This window comes from Giraffa tippelskirchi, chromosome 11 (assembly GCF_054371585.1).
Source record: "Giraffa tippelskirchi isolate mGirTip1 chromosome 11, T2T-mGirTip1v1.2.pri, whole genome shotgun sequence".
Lineage (NCBI taxonomy): Eukaryota > Metazoa > Chordata > Mammalia > Artiodactyla > Giraffidae > Giraffa > Giraffa tippelskirchi.
In genome coordinates, this window is record NC_137285.1 from 31,261,298 (window position 1) to 31,278,456 (window position 17,159).

Consider the following 17,159-nt stretch of genomic DNA (forward strand, 5'->3'; position numbering starts at 1 on the left):
CTTGTATTTCTTTAAAAGAAAACATCGTCCCTTCCTTCTTTCTACCTTCTTCGCTCCCTCCCTTCCAAGAGAAACCATAAGACTTTGATATTTGGGGTGACCTAAAGTGCATAGGTGACAGCAGAGTTAGAAGGGCTAATAAGTTATGTTGTTGCTGTTGTGTAGTCTATTCTAACTATACTCCACTGTCTCCCAGTGGTTGCTCAAACTCATGTCCACCGAGTCGGTGATGCCATCCAACCATCTCATCCTCTGCTGCCCACTTCTTCTTTTGCCTCAGTCTTTCCCAGCATCAGGGTCTTTTCCGTTGAGTTGGCTCTTCACATCAGGTGGCCAAAGTATTGGAGCTTCAACTTCAGCATCAGTCCTTCCAATGAATATTCAGGACTGATTTCCTTTAGGATGGACTGATTTGATCTCCTTGCTGTCCAAGGAACTCTCAAGAGTCTTCTCCAGCACCACAATTCGAAAGCCTGAATTCTTTGGCGCTCAGCTTTCTTTATGGTCCAACTCTCACATCTGTACATGACTACTGGAAAAACCATAGTTTTGACTATGCGGACCTTTGTTGGCAAAGCAATGTCTCTGCTTTTTAATATGCTGTCTAGGTTTGTCATAGCTTTCCTTCCAAAGAGCGAGCGTCTTTTAATTAAGTTATAAGAACTGCCTGTCTCAAGCATTGTTTTGTGTACTCCATTATCATGCACTTTTATCACCTTCAGGAGCAGGTGATTGGGACCTGTATTTGGCCAGTTAATGAAATAGTTGGTTAGGCAGGGAGTCATAAAAATGTACTTCTGTTTGCTTTAATGTGATCTGCACACATAAACATATGTATAACTGGATATAATTGAATTAAAATACACACCTATAAGCATAAAGGTGTGTGTGTGTGTGTGTGTATGAGTGTCAGCCGGTCCTCTGGGACTTGACTGTTTTCCCTCCATCTTCCACAATTATTTTCCCCACATCCAGCCCAGCAGCAGTGAAAAAACTGACATACCTGTTGACCATAATGGCGCTCAATCGTGATGAGCATAGTGACTGGAGCTAACTTCCAGAATCAACCATCACCCTAGGCTGCTAGTTAACGTCTCTCTGAGAGAACTTGATGCTTAACTAGTATGCATGGGCCCTTCTATGCTGACCTCTGTCCTGAGTGGCTCCCCTACAACTGTTCATATGCGACTTCTTCTGTCTTAGCCAGCCTACAAATGTAACTGAGCCTCCGAGTGCCTGCCTGGACCATGGAGCTGACACATGGACATCTTGCTGTGTGTCACCAAGGCCAAGGGATAACGGCATTTTGAGAAGGGAGGTGGTCTGTCAGTCCGCTTTTTCATGGAGCATCACTAGGGTGAGACTGGAAAATGACCTTGGATTTAACAACATGAAGGTCACAAGTGAACTGGGTCACTGAGTGAGCCCATCTCAGTGAAGCAGGGGGGCTACTTGTGGAGATAAGCACTGGTGAAAGAGAAATTTTATCATTTCCAGAAATTTCACTGTGGGGAGGAGGGGGGAAGTGGAGTTTTGGCTGGAGTTGAAGGGTCAAGGGGGATGTATCTCTTTAGCAGATGCCAGAGTGTGTCTGTGCATTGATGTGAGTAACCCAGCGAAGAGGGCTCATGTAGGAGGGCAGGGGGTTGTGGCAGAAGTGGGTGAAGCCTATGACGGGGCAAGTGTTGGCTTTGGAAAGAGTAAAAACGCTTTACCCTTTTAGAGGTCCACTATCAGAGCCAAGGTCTAGGTGTGGTTGTGAAGCCCAGTGGTGGGTGTTGAAGAGTTTGGGCAAGAGAGAAGTTGTGAAACAAAAGGAGTGTTGAGTGCCCACTTGATGTCAGTGTTCACTGACATGTGATCATTTATGTCTTTCCCCAGCCCAGCAAGTGTTTGGGGGCAGGCATGGGGCAGGTGGTTGTGGGGGCTACTGGGCATTGTTAGTTTGCACACAGTGAAGGGGCGAGGGGAGCAGGGTGTCCAGGCCCTGGGATTGGAGATACTGTGTCTGGAAGGCTGCTTCTGTCATTAATGGCTTTATTAACAGCTTGTCACCTACTCGAGCAATTTCTTTGAGTCTCAGCTCTGACCTTTCTTTTCCCTCTGACAGTTTTTTTTTTTCTTTCAGCTAATAACACCTTAGAGTTAGCAGTGACCACATTTGCCAGGTCCCCTGCCTTCATCAGCACCAGCAGTGCCTTTACTGTCACCTGCTCTGTTAGAGCAGCTCCCTACTTGCCCTCAAGACTCTTCCAGAGTGAAACCATGTCATCGTTTAAAAGCCTAGACTCTTCTTGTTGATCCCTCGCATAATGAGTTTAAATGACACTCAGCTGCCAAACAGACAACACCCAGCCTCCTTAGTGAGATGGTCTTGGGTTGCTGCTCTCTGCTGGGATGGCCACCTCACTGTTGCCGCCTCCCCTCCAGCCCCTTACGCCTCCTCACCTACTGTGAAAACCACACGCTTTCTCAGCTTTCTCAACTGCAAATGGCTTTAAAGGCCTCAGGTGTGTATTCATCTTTGCTTCTGCAGGGCCTAGCCCAGAGCAGGCATTTAATAAATATTCATTGAATCGTATTGGTTCAGGATTCTATTTTTATTGTGCCCTTTTAAAAGTCACTTGAAAAAAGAGCTTAACAATACTATGAGAACATAATCCCTCTGAGAAATCACTTGTAACAAGCTATAATTTATTGAAAGTCAGGTTAGTATAGAAAAGTCAGGAGGGAATGGGGCTGCAGTGTGTTGGAAGAAGGCATCTGGGGAGCCTGGGCTGAAGGCAGCACTCCATCCATTTTGGACGTGGAAGAGGGGAAAGGGCAGGTGGCATCTTACTGTATATTGTTTGCTCTCTGTATTAATTACAGTGAAGTTATTAATTTAGATTGCATAAAGCAATCACATAAATGCAGTAGAAGTTGTTTTTTCTCTCCTGTGAGAGAACCCTGAAAGTCACCAGCCAGAATGGCCCCAGGTCCCATCTTTCTTCCTGACTCATAGCTTTCCTCTACTCAGCGTCCATTCAGGGCACAGACTGGCTGCCGAGCTCCAGCCGTTACATCTGCAGTGGGAGCCAGAAGCGGGGGAAAGGTAGATGAACAAAAAGTTAACTTGTGTCCTTGAAACAAAGTTTCCTCTCACATCACATTGTCCAGGTGGAGTCATATGGCTGCTTCTAGTCACCCAGGAACCTAAGATCTGTCTTATTCTGAGATGCATTGTGTTCCTGAAAATAATAATATACAAATATCCTTCTAAGGGACTTCCCTGGTGGCTCAAGGGTAAAGAATCTGTCTGCAATGGGGAGACCCAGGTTTGATCCCTGGGTTGGGAAGATCCCATGGAGAAGGGAATAGCAGCCCACTCCACTATTCTTGCCTGGAGAATCCCATGGACAGAGAAGTCCATGGGGTTACAAAGAGTTGGACACAACTGAGCAACTTTCAGTTTTACTTTTCATCCTTCTATGGAGAAAGATTAGAGCAGGAAGCCAGCAGCCCCTTCTAGTTTGCCTCACTCTCTCTCTGCTAACTTTCTCTATCAGATCCTTCTGTACCTCAGCCCTGTGCCTCCCTCCTCAGCCCTTACATCATCTATAACTCCTGCTTGTGCTACTTGAGGGTGACTCAGTTCAAGTATTCCCAGGACACACACAGAAGGTAAACACATATGTTAAAGATTTTTAAGGAAGCTGGGAAAGAATTCCAAATAAAGCAAATACATCTTGAAACAAATGTGAACTTGATTTGACTAGAGTTAATGCTATTGAAGGCAGAGTTTAGTTGTGCTTTATGTAAATATATCCTGTGTTAAATTTGAAATAAGGTAGATGTCTAAATTAAAGGTAGAGTGAAATATGTTAAAAGCTACAATGGGATATACTAAAAACATTCCCCCTTTGGATATTGGCTGTACTCTCTGCTGTAGTACACAACATCTTCATCCTGGAAAGCTAGCATTGATTTAGCATTGTTTTGACCCTATTCCAGTGTGATACCCGATGCACAGAGCAGTATGGTTCTCTGGAGAGGGAGCTCGTGGCTGGGTCAAGTTGGGAATTCGGTTGCTATAACTACAGCTGCACAGGTGAGCTGTGCATACAAGTCAGGCTTCTGTGGTCCTTGGAATACCAGCGTTGGTGGTGTCCTAACAGAGTAAGTAGTCTTAAAGGGAAGTGTTCTGATGTATGTGTATGTAGAGTTGATATTCTGTCGCCTCTGATGCTTAAAGTCTTCAGTCAGGGGGCTTGTCATCTAGGACCTTTGCATAAATAAGCATGTGATTTCACCCTGGAAGTCTGTTTTGGCAGTGATGTTTGGATTTCTCTTGCAAAAGTAGATATTATACTTCATAAAGGTTTCAAAGTCTGATATGTGTCAATGAAATATAGCATTGTTTTTCTCCGTGAAATGTTGCAATTGTTTACTGCTGTAAGAGCAAAGGAGCTCGCACCCCTTGTGTGTGCACAGTTGTTCTAGGGAAGGGTTGATTTGGAGGAGTATGTGAATTACTGCTCCACCTGTATGAATTCAGGGTGTCTTAAAATACAGAGCAACTCAATTTGGCTTTGTGTAAAGAAATACCCTTTCAGTGTTGGGAACACTGAGAGAAAATGGTAAGAGTAAGGCTATCGCTAAGAGAGAAATTGATAGATGAAGCAAATTATACTTCGTAAAATAGGAATGTTGTTATTAAAATTCAATTTCTAATTAACCACAATCCAGGGACACTCTTTTTATTTTACTATGACTATAAAATTACTATGACTGTAAACTTGCATGTATGAAATATAGGTATCTATTTTATATATATATATATATATATATATAAAATAGACAGCAAAGCCATGTATTTCAGTGTTAAAGAAAATTACTTTATGCTATACTGTGTACCACATTTTATTTTTCAGATGTGCTAAAAATTGTTTAAAAGTACTTCAAGAATTAAGAAATAGTTAAAATAAATTTAAATATAGCTTAGACATGTATATCACTGCCTTTTTATGTTAAAATTTAATTAAGTATAATGTGGGTTTAAAAACTATATGCTTAATATTTATTACTGATTAGAATATTGAAATGTTAAGTTTAAAATAAAAATTTGTTTTCTTAGATATTTCTTTCTTTTGTCACACATTTATGGCTTTATAGGTGTTGGATATTTTTCCAATTAAATATAAAATATAATTTCTGGTATTGAATGCTCATGTGTTATAGGTCTACACAAACATTAAATAACTGGATGTTCTTAGTTTAGCCTTCATCTAAAATTTTTTGAGTTAGTCTTATATTTAAGGATAATTTTTACTTTATGATGACATATTTTACATTTTATAGCTATAAGCTGCTTAATGTGTCAGTTTCATTAAGATAAGTTTGCTATTTCTTGGGCATTTTCAGGTAATTTTAAAAACACAGGCATTGGCCAAAATCTGTCCCAATATTTTCCTATATTTTATTATTATATTTTTTGTTCAAAGGGGTGCATTTAGAAAACCACCATTAAGTATTTATACTTAATTCAGTTTTACAGGTAGGAAAACTATTAATATTTTATTTCACCAGTCTAAATCATATATGGGATATGTGTGTGCATATGTGTGTTTATGTGTACATATATCAGAAGTTTTATACTGCCGTGGTTGTTTATATAGTCTAAAATAATAATTATTATTCAGAATCTTGAGACCATTTCAGTTTACCAGTTAGTCATCTGATCTTGGATTTTAACTTATTATATAATTTTGGAAACACAGAATGAAGAGTTACCTGTGATTAGGGTCTTCTGGGTTTTTAAATCATTATCCTATTTAAGTGAACTTTAAAAAAAATTGAGGTAATATCAATACACGTTAAGTAAAATTTTATATGTTAATTTTATATATAGTTAATGTGTGTCTATATCAGTATATACACATATATAGTTAATGTTGTGTATGGAAGTATCATTGTGTCTAAAGCAGTGGTTTTATTATCTATGTCAGAGTATAGAGTAGTTGCAGGAGACCTGGGTTTGATCCCTGGGTCAGGAAGATTCCCTGGAGATGAAGGAAATGGCAACCCATTACAGTATTCTTAGCTGGGAAATCCTATGGACGAGGCGCCTGGCAGGCTACACCCCATGGGGTTGCAAAGAGTTGGAAACGACTGAGCAACTGACACACACAGTCCTTCAGATACATGGAGAAGAGCTACCTGATGATGATCCAAGCCTAAGCAGTATGTTTTAACTTTTCTTAGAAAGTGCTTGTGAGACAAAAAGTAGAAAAGATCCTGGATTAGAGGCCTTGTATTTGGCAATAAGGGGCTTCCCAGGTGGCTCGGTGGTAAAGAATCTGCCTGCCAATGCAGGAGATGTGGGTTTGATCCTTGGTTTAGAAGGATCTCCTGGAGGAGGAAATGGCAACCCACTCCAGTATTCCTCCCTAGGAATACCATGGACAGAGGAGCCTGGTGGGCTGCAGTCCATGGGGCCACAAAGAGTCAGACACGACGGAGTATGCATTTGGCAATAAAGATGGTTAGGAGGTAACATGAACAATAACTGACCAAGCTGGGCCAATTATTAGATTCACTTGGCTTAGGATGGGTACCACACTGAGGCCTGACCCTGGAGACTTTCAGTCACCACAATCTGGGCTGGACCTTACCCTCTCTTTTCAAAGCTCACAAGCAGGTGGTCAGTCGGATCTTAACTGAGCAATTGGGCTAATGACTGTGAAACCAGCAAACACTGCAGTTTTATGATCAGTGAATGAAGAGATCCTGGAAGATGCTGTAAAGCTGGGACCAGAGACAGGAACCCTATCTGTATGGACCTGACTAGTGTTTTCATAGAAATAGAATTTGATAGGAGGTGCATGTGAGAGTAGTTTAGGAAGACTAATGATGGAATTTAGTGACTTGAATTACAGAGAAGGGAGAGGATGGAATAAAAGATCCTTTGAACTTGCATGTCGGATAGTGTGATGCCTTTGATAGCTACAAAATAATTTAGAGGGGTTGAGGTGGGTGGTTTAGTTTCAGAAAACTAAGATCATGGCATCTGGTCCCTTCACTTCATGGCAAATAGATGGGGAAACAATGGAAACAGTGAGAGACTTTATTTTGGGGCGCTCCAAAATCACTGCAGATGGTGACGGCAGCCATGAAATTAAAAGACGCTTGCTCCTTGGAAGAAGAGTTATGACCAACATAGACAGCATATTAAAAAGCAGAGACATTACTTTGCCAACAGAGGTCCGTCTAGTCAAAGCTATGATTTTTCCAGTAGATTTTTCCAGTAGTCATGTATGGATGTGAGAGTTGGACTGTAAAGAAAGCTGAGCGCCGAAGAATTGATGCTTTTGAACTGTGGTGTTGGAAAAGACTCTTGAAAGTCCCTTGGACAGCAAGGAGATCCAACCAATCCATCCTAAGGGAAATCAGCCCTGAATATTCATTGGAAGGACTGATGCTGGAGCTGAAACTCCAATACTTTGGCTACCTGATGTGAAGAACTGACTCATTGGAAAAGACCCTGATGCTGGGAAAGATTTGAAGGCAGGAGGAGAAGGGGATGACAGAGGATGAGATGGTTGGATGGCATCACTGACTCAACGGACATGAGTTTGAATAAACTTTGGTAATTGGTGATGGACAGGGAGGCCTGGCATGCTGTAGTCCATGGGGTCGCAAAGAGTCAGATACAACTGAGCAACTGAACTGAATTGAACTGAACTGAGGTGGGTGGATATCAGAGGTGAAATGAATATGGTGGCTGCTGCTGCTACGTCGCTTCAGTCGTGTCCGACTCTGTGTGACCCCATAGACGGCAGCCCACCAGGCTCCGCCATCCCTAGGATTCTCCAGGCAAGAATACTGGAGTGGGTTGCCATTTCCTTCTCCAGTGCATGAAAGGGAAAAGTGAAAGTGAAGTCTCTCAGTCATGTCCAACTCTTAGCGACCCCATGGACTGTAGCCTACCAGGCTCCTCTGTCCATGGGATTTTCCAGGCAAGAGTACTAGAGTGGGGTGCCATTGCCTTCTCCCTGAATATGGTGGAGGGACAGGTAAATAGGGAGAATACAGAGGCAAAAAAGAGATGCTTATCAGGTCAGAAGACTGTAGGGACAGGCTTTGACAACTGAACTTTGCCTTACTGTTCATTCCAATGTAAAATTATCTCATATACTATTGTAAGCAAGCTGTGCAGTATATTGCCAATTCTTACATAAAAGGGATGCCAGATTTCATAAATCCTATTGAACTTTATAAGCAAGATAGTATTCATATTTTAGAAAACACAGTTTGAAAATGATGGTTTGGGTTGCTTCCACTTTTTGGCTTCTGTCAACATTCATGAACATGTATTTGTATGGACATGTTTTCATGACTTCTTGAATAAATACCTGAGAGTGGGATGGATGTGTTATGTAGCAAATGTATGTTTAACTTTATAAGAAGCTGTCACACTGTTTTCCATACCGGCTATAACATTTAGCCCTTCCACAAGCAGTTTGAGAGTTCTGGTTACTACATATCTTCGGCAACACTTGGTATTATCTGTCTTTCTAATTTTAGCCACTTCAGCTAAAAAGTGAATATACCATATATGTAATGGTAATTACACTGTGGTTTTATTGTGTGTTTCTCTGAAGACTAGTGTTGAGAATTTTTAATGTGTTAATTGGCCATTCATGTATCTTCTTTGAAGTGTTAGTTCACCCATTTCAAACCATATTTTTAAATTGGATTTTGCACACTAAAAAAATTGAATTGACTGTCTTACTTTGGAGTATGTTCTTTATATATTTCGGGTACAATTCCTTTGGACATATTTTGCAAAAATTTTCTTCCAGTCCATGGCTTGGCTTTTTCTTAACTATATGTTTTAGAAGCAAAAACTTTTTCACCTTCATGAAGTTCATTTATGTCAGCATTTTCTTGGTGTCCTGTTTAAGAAATCTTTTCTTAACTTGATGTCATAAAGGTTTTCTCGTGTTTTTCTTGTAGAAATTTAAAAGTTTCAGCTGATCCATTTAGGCCTGAGATCCATTTTGATTTAATTTTTATGTATGATGTAAGATAAGGGTTGAGGTTTTGTTTATGTTTTTTGATACTGATATTTGCCTGTTCCAGAACCATTTATTGAAAAGAATATTTTTTATCTGTTAAGTTACCTTAGCATATTTATTAAAAATCAGTAGACTATATTTGGGCTTCCCTCATAGCTCAGTTGGTAAAGAATCTGCCTGCAATGCAGGAGACCCTGGTTTGATTCCTGGGTCAGCAAGATCCCCTGGAGAAGGGATAGGCTACCCACTCCAGTATTCTTGGGCTTCGCTTGTGGCTCAGCTGGTAAAGAATCCGCATGCAATGCCAGGGACCTGGGTTTGATCCCTGGGTTGGAAAGATTCCCTGGAGAAGGGAAAGGCTACCCACTCCAGTATTCTGGCCTGGAGCATTCCATAGACTCTATAGTCCATGGGGTCTCAAAGAGTTGGACATGACTGAGGGACTCTTCACACTTCACTTAGACTGTATTTGTCTCAGGTCTATTTCTTAACTCTCTTTTGTTCTATTGATCTACATGTCAGTTCTTATACCAATACCCTGTGGTTTTATAGTAAAAACCATGTAGTGTAAATCCCTCACCTTTTTCTGTATTAAAATTATTTAACTCTCTATGTCTTTGCTTTTCCATATAAATTCTAAAATCAGCTTGTCAATGTTAGGGTTTCATTGGAATTGTGTTGGATCTGTGGATCAGTTTGGGAGGGTTTGCTATCTTAATATTGAGCCTTCCAAACCATGAACATGGTGTAGCTCAGAACTGATTTAGATCTTTTACTATTTCTCTTTGTAGAGTTAAGTATCCTTTTGTGTTTTCAGTGTACAGGTCATGCACAGCCTTCATTAAATATATTACTAAGTATTTTATTTTTTGATGATACGTGGTAAGTTTTTAACTACATTCTATAAGAGCAGATTTGAAATAGGTTAAACAGTATTGCCAGGGTTACTGTTGGTAGAATTAGAAGGAACAATTATTTATAAAACAAGGAAAAACAGGATAAGTATGGTTTCTGAGAAATCTTCACATTTCATTCATATGAATTCAAAAAATTGACATTTTGTTACTTGCTATCTTTGTGAGAAGCTACTCATATGTGTCAATATATGCTTTTCCTTTCTTGGAAAAGTGTTAACTTCCAAGAATTTCATGAATGCAGTACTATTCAAGTGACCCAAATTGTTGTTGAGGTCCTATCTTACAAAGACGTGTGCTATTTCAGCATATTTTATGATATGTGCCAGATTTGGGGGAGGCTGGGTTTGGGTTTTGGTGCCATTTATATGAGACTTAAAAGAATATCAGATGTTTTGTTGCAGTTACTTGAGATGTTTGATTCTTAAGATCAGTTCACGTTCTTAGTGGTTAGGATCAGCCTGAACCATTCATTTGAATTCATCTACCATTTTTCTCATTAGCAAGATGCATAGGTCTGTTAAGATATTTCTTTTTTAAAATTAAAAAAAAAAATTATTTATATAATAGCCCACGCAGTGTGGCATGTGGGATTTAACCTGTGCCTCCTGCAGTGAAAGCACAGAGTTTTAACCCTTGGACTGCCAAGGAAGTCCTCAGTTTCTTCTTAACTTATTTATTTATTTTACTTGTAATGAATTTTATAAAAGTCAAGTCATTTTAAAATAAGACTTCAGAGCTGAGAGCTTCCTTGCCTCTTCAACTTCTCCATGGCGAGCTTTGCGCAATGAAACAGGGAGCACACTGTAACAAAGGCATTTTGGATAAGGCGTGCATGCAGAAACTGAAGGGAGAGCTGTATGGACCATAACTTTTATACAAACTGATCAGCTGCCATCTGTGCGCAAAGCCCTGTGATCAGCAGAGACCCGTTCGTGCCACTGCTAGACTGATAGCAGCAGATCAGTTTAGCTGAGCTGTCCTCCAGCAGCTGGTCACGAGGACACAGACCCCACCAAAGTGTAGTCATCATCACTCTTCAGTCCTTTGCTGGGTAGATTGTGGCAGGAGACAAAAGCTGCTTGCTCTCTTCACCCCCATACAGCGAGGTAAGAGCCACCTTTTTTCTCTAGAAGGGAAAAATAAGGGCAAAAGCAGCCTCTTTCAACTTTTCCCACGTTGTTTGAATGTAGATTTATGCTCACCTTTTCCAGGATAATTGTTCCAGCCAGGTGTACAATTCAGCATCCCTTTGGTGGTTGAGAGTAGTGTGTGTAGTACAGGTTGGGTAAATGTCAGTAACAAAACCGCACTGCTTGGCACATCTAAGCATTTGACCTTGAAGACTCAGAGGAGAACAGACACAGCGGATTTCCCTACTTGCCCTTGACTTACAAGAGTGGATAATGAATTAATAGAAATTGATAAGGAGTGACTGTCAGGCAGCTGCTGTGGTCATGAGGCTGGTATGCGGAAACAGTGCCCGCTTGCACAGCATGCGTAACTCTGAACTGCAGCCAGGAGGAGTGGGTGGGTCACTGAAGCAGGAAATTGGCCGCCGGGAGGAATCCTAGCTCCCCACACAGGCTGCAGGCCCGTGCACCCGGGGAGAGCAAACGCAGGGGCGATGGGGCGAGCTGGTAGCCACAGAGACCCGGCTCCTCTAGGAGGAGGCAGCGCTGGTGCTTCAGAGATACTGAAGACAGTGCAGGTTAGATTTTGTTTTAAGGGATCAAAATGTTCACAACGTAAGTAGCAGATGTCTAGTTCTTCTATAGTTAAATAGACCACAAGCTACAGAGCGGGAGAAAACATAAAACATAGCTCTGAGGCCTTCCCCTAACAGTTTTTTTTTTATTGCGCTCTATTTTTATAAGCGTAGCTTAAATGTGGAGATTTGCTGTGCAGAGGAGCAAACCTCTGTTCATCTGTGCAGGGTGATGATTATTAGAATACTTCTAAATGAGCCTCCAAAGAAACTGCCTGTTTCATTTTCCCAGTTACTTCTGAAATAGCCTGTTCAGGCCGCACTTTAAGAACCATTTGTAATTTAGACACACACAACTTCAGTGTGTACTTGGTGTGTGTATGTTTTTGGTATAAATAGCTGTTACTTGTTTTTTTTTTTTTGGCTTGTTTTTTAAACTAATGAGTGAGGACAAAATATTTTTTAAAGGATTAAGTGATGCCTTTCAAACCATTTTGCTATTCTGTTAAAATGTATTCCTTTAGAGTCTACTGATTTTTGAGAATGGAATTGATTGCATCAGCAGTTACTTGTTAGATTTTTCTTTTTCTTAAATGTTTACTGCTGTTCTGCTATCTAAAGACAGTTTCATGTGAGTATTTTTGGTAAGTCCTACACAGATATTATTGGTTTTGGTTTAGGGGCATCAGGCCAGTCATTTACTTAGATTTTTAAGGAGGAAAATACATTTTAGCAACTGTCTTCATTTTTAGAGATGAAGATATGGAGAATCAGTATCGGAGAATCACATTTTCAAACATTCTGTAAGTAAGGACTGCCCACCAGTGTAGGGCAGTTTGATGGCTGTGTGGATGTAGCCTGACATGAAAAAGTTTACATTCCGGTACTGAGGAGTTGCATTCCACTGGGCAGTTCTGACGCACAGCAGGAATGCGGGGGCCCTTGTATACAAAGGGCAAGTTTAGGGACACTGACAGAAGAGGCTTCTGTGCTCAGCCACTCACTGCCTTCGTAGACACAGACACGGTGGTAGAAGCGCTCAGGACTCAACTTGGATGGGAAAATGTGGTCGCAGAAGTGCAGGGCAAGGTGGCCTGACCTCAGAAAGAGCCTGCGGAACCCTGTCCGGTGAATTACGGCTTGTGGGTATTTATGACAACTAGGTAAGATTTGATACCTGCAGACAACTGGTGCCTTCTTGTCGTGAACCTTGGACTTGAAAGTTTATCAGACTATTAACATTTTTTTTTCTATTTTACATTATATAGGAGACTAATTACACTTAGTAAATTTTTCGTCTGCATATATTTTAATTTTTAGTTTGTTCTGTAAGGAAAAAAAAGATTAATGGGAATGAAAATCTGGAATGTTAAACTGTTTTTGGAACAACCATTCCTCAGTTCGTTTTACTGAGAACTGTGAGCATTTAGGTATCTTGTGTTTGTTATGCTGCAGGTAGTCTTTTCATTAATCATTTTCTGTGAGTTTAACTTTTTTAAAAAAAAATATCACAGAGAACCAATAGGTTGACCTAAAGTGAGTCTGCGTCACTTTTAGTTGTCATCTTTGGTGGTTTAGTCTAAGATTATCAGGATGCTCTGAAATTACATTGAGATTAATAGTTGAAAGCCAAGCTATATGCTGCACTTTGACAGGACAATTTAGAAGGATTTAGAGCCTATAGTAATTAAATGTTCACACTGTGTAGAATCAGAAGCCTAACAGCATTCTTAAAACACAAATGCCCTACTTCTCTGTTTCTCCTTATCTCTTTCTAACTTTCTGGAGTTTTGTGAAAGGCTGGCATCAAGTGTAGAAAGAGCTAACAGGTTTTTAACTATTCAGACCAAGTCTTATTGATAATGTTACCTACATCTTTTTTTGAAAGACAGTTATATAAATATTTGTGTCTCATACACAGATGCATGTGTACATAGAAAGGCTGAAGTTGCCAGAAGACAATTTTTTAAAGAATTTAAATTCAGAGTTTAAAAAAAGCTGTGTCACTTTAAAACTTGAGCTTAAATTTTAAAAATATCTTTGTTTATCTTGGAACGTCATATTATGAGTGCCATTTCAAAGAAGCAGATGTGCTAGTAGTTGAATTTCTGGCAGCAGCTGCCTGAGGAGGCTTGGTTTTTACAGATTTGACTTTCAAACCTTTGACTCTCCCAGAGTAACCCTCAAACTCCTGATGGTCATTTGTAATTTTGCTGAATTCGAATTGCTTCCTGAATTGTAAAAGCTGATTTGTCTTTTTCACTCAACTAGCCAGTGAGTGAGCCAACCTCTGAGAATCCACCTTTCCACAGAGCTCTGTTCCCCGCTTGTTGAGTTTATGCTTTACAGGTAAATGTGATGCCCTATAGCAGTATTCCTGAGGATGTCTGGGAATTATTACTCATACATGTCAAGCTTAGCAAGGACCAGAGTTTTTATATTACTGAATGTGGAAAAGGGCTGGTGAAGAAAGTGAGAGAAGGGGTGAGGTCAGTGTGGGATCACAGAACCGTGCCATGAAGCCTGGTGGTGTTGCGGGGCATTTCTTTTAACCTATTCTGAGGTAGTTTGGCTTTGTTTTCCCACTTGTGGAATGGAAATTGAACATTTCTCGTGAGCAGAGTAGGATAGTGGGTCATACATACTGAAACTCCTTTGGGGCCTTTTTCTAAATCGAAATGTTTGAGGGCCTTTGATGTAGCACATTGGATTCTGGCCTACCTTCATGTGTGAAGCTGAAGGTGGGAAAAAGGCCAGGAGACCCTGTACTATATGATTTTCCAAGTGTTTTTCTCAACTCTGACATTCGAGAAATCCATTTTGTTTTTGAGATGCATTGTAGTCAGCAAATATGACATTCCTTTTATTAAACTCATAGCTCGCTGTTCGCCTGTTATCACCAACCTCTTGTGTACTCATCTTTCATAGAATGTAAACCAAGAAGAGGGGTGACATTTAGTGAGTTTCTTGTAAGCTCTGTGTTGATTGCATAGTTCATGAGTTTGAGCAAACTCTGGGAGATAGTGAAAGATAGGGAAGCCTTGCATGCTGCAGTCTATGGGACTGGAAAGAGTCGAACATGACTTAGCAACTGAACAATATTGATTATGGAGTTTGTGTCCAGTAAGTTTTTGGAAGACAAATGGGAAGCAGAACTGTACATGAGTGAGCATCTCTGTCTTTCTCCCACTTTCTCCATATATATATGAAGACTGGGCTGGCACGATGGGGAGACCCTCTAATTTATGACCAGGAATAAAATAAAAATGGAATAATGCTGGGTGAGAGGAAAATGTAGGTATAATTGCCTCTTCAGAACTGACTTCAGGTTACCAGGGATGAAGGATGGAAGATAAATTGGGAATTTGGGGTGAACATATACACACTATTACGTGTAAAATTGGACTTCCAAGGTGGTGCTGGCGGTAAAGAATCCGCCTGTGATGCAGGAGACACAGAGACAAGGGTTTGATCCCGGAGCCTGAAAAATCCCCTGGAGTAGGAAGTGGCAACCATTCCAGTATTCTTGATTGGAAAATTCCATGGACAGAGGAGCCTGGCGAGCTACAGCCCATGGGGTTACAAAGAGTCAGACATGACTGAATGATTGAGCACATGTATTAAATGGATAAACAACAAGAACCTACTGTATAGCACAGGGAACTCTGCTCAGTATTTTGTAATAACCTAAATAGGAAAAGAATTTGAAAAAGAGTAGATTAATGTGTAAGTATAACTGAAATGTTTGGCAGCACACCTGAAACTAACACAATGTTGTTAATCAACTACACTCCAATATAAAATAAAAAACTTAAAAAATGATTTCAAATATTTTATTAACCTTTGTTTACCATGTCTTCATATCTTCCTAGTTCTTTCACCCATACCTCTATCACTTCATTGCAGACTTAGTATAGAAAAGAGATTCAGTTCAGTTCAGTCACTCGGTCGTGTCCGACTCTTTGCGACCCCATAAACCGCAGCACGTCAGGCCTCCCTGTCCATCACCAACTCCCGGAGTCCACCCAAACCCATGTCCATCGAGTCGGTGATGCCATCCAACCATCTCATCCTCTATCATTCCCTTCTCCTCCTGCCCTCAATCTTTCCCAGCATCAGGGTCTTTTCAAATGAGTCAGCTCTTTGCATCAGGTGGCCAAAGTATTGGGGTTTCAGCTTCAACATCAGTCCTTCCAATGAACACCCAGGACTGATCTCCTTTAGGATGGACTGGTTGGATCTCCTCGCAGTCCAAGGGAATATCAAGAGTCTTCTCCAACACCACAGTTCAAAAGCATCAATTCTTCGACGCTCAGCTTTCTTTATGGTCCAACTCTCACATCCATACATGACCACTGGAAAAACCATAGCCTTGACTGGGCAGACCTTTGTTGACAAAGTGATGTCTCTGCTTTTTAATATGCTGTCTAGGTTGGTCATAACTTCCTTCCAAGGAGTAAGCGTCTTTTAATTTCATGGCTACAATCACCATCTGCAGTGATTTTGGAGCCCAGAAAAATAAAGTCAGCCACTGTTTCCACTGTTTCCCCATCTATTTGCCATGAAGTGATGGGACCGGATGCCATGATCCTAGTTTTCTGAATGTTGAGCTTTAAGCCAACTTTTTCACTCTCCTCTTTCACTTTCATCAAGAGGCTCTTTAGTTCTTCTTCACTTTCTGCCATCAGGGTGGTGTCATCTGCATATCTGAGGTTATTGATATTTCTCCTGGCAATCTTGATTCCAGCTTGTGCTTCCTCTAGCCCAGCATTTCTCATGATGTACTCTGAATATAAGTTAAATAAGCAAGGTGACAATATACAGCCTTGACGTACTCCTTTTCCTATTTGGAACCAGTCCATGTCCAGTTCTAACTGTTGCTTCCTGACCTGCATACAGGTTTCTCAAGAGGCAGGTCAGGTGGTCTGGTATTCCCATCTCTTTCAGAATTTTCCACAGTTTATTGTGATCCACACAGTTGGTTCCAAGCTAATCAGTGGTGTAGTTCAGTCATCAAACTTAACTTCTTTGCCCCTAACCTGCGTTCTTTTTTGGGCAAAGTGGAGTTACTACTTTTTTTTCTTGAAGTCCTGAATTTTGCCAAAAAACCCAAAACCTCTAAAACAAACAAAAATCTTGATAAGTTTCTCTGATAATACATTTTTTAAGAAATTGTGGATATGCTCATGTGTATCACATAAAATATGTCATTTTAATCATTTAAATAGTGTTACTTATAATCAGACTATTGTGCAATTAATTACTACTGCTGCTACTGCTGCTAAGTCACTTCAGTCGTGTCCAACTCTGTTGACCCCATAGACGGCAGCCCACCAGGCTCCCCCGTCCCTGGGATTCTCCAGTCAAGAACACTGGAGTGTGTTGCCATTTCCTTCTCCAATGCATGAAAGTGAAAAGTGAAAGGGAAATCACTCAGTCGTGTCCGACTCCTAGTGACCCCATAGACTGCAGCCTACC

General features: G+C 40.7%; 1 protein-coding gene across 11 annotated transcripts in view; it reads left to right on the forward strand.

Moving 5' to 3' along the window:
* RAPGEF2 (Rap guanine nucleotide exchange factor 2) overlaps positions 1-17,159 on the forward strand; it is a 262,263-nt gene that overhangs the window by 113,574 nt on the left and 131,530 nt on the right. For 2 of the 11 annotated variants that reach the window (XM_081543691.1, XM_081543695.1), the window contains exons 1-2: positions 11,554-11,684; positions 12,697-12,844. The exons of 6 other annotated variants lie outside the window; for them this stretch is intronic. In XM_081543691.1, the coding sequence (XP_081399817.1) occupies positions 12,834-12,844 (11 nt within the window). In that variant the 5' untranslated portion in view covers positions 11,554-11,684; positions 12,697-12,833. Of the gene's footprint in view, positions 1-11,553; positions 11,685-12,650; positions 12,845-17,159 lie in introns of those variants that run through there. 3 more of the 11 variants (XM_081543694.1, XM_081543693.1, XM_081543692.1) reach the window with 3 other exon arrangements.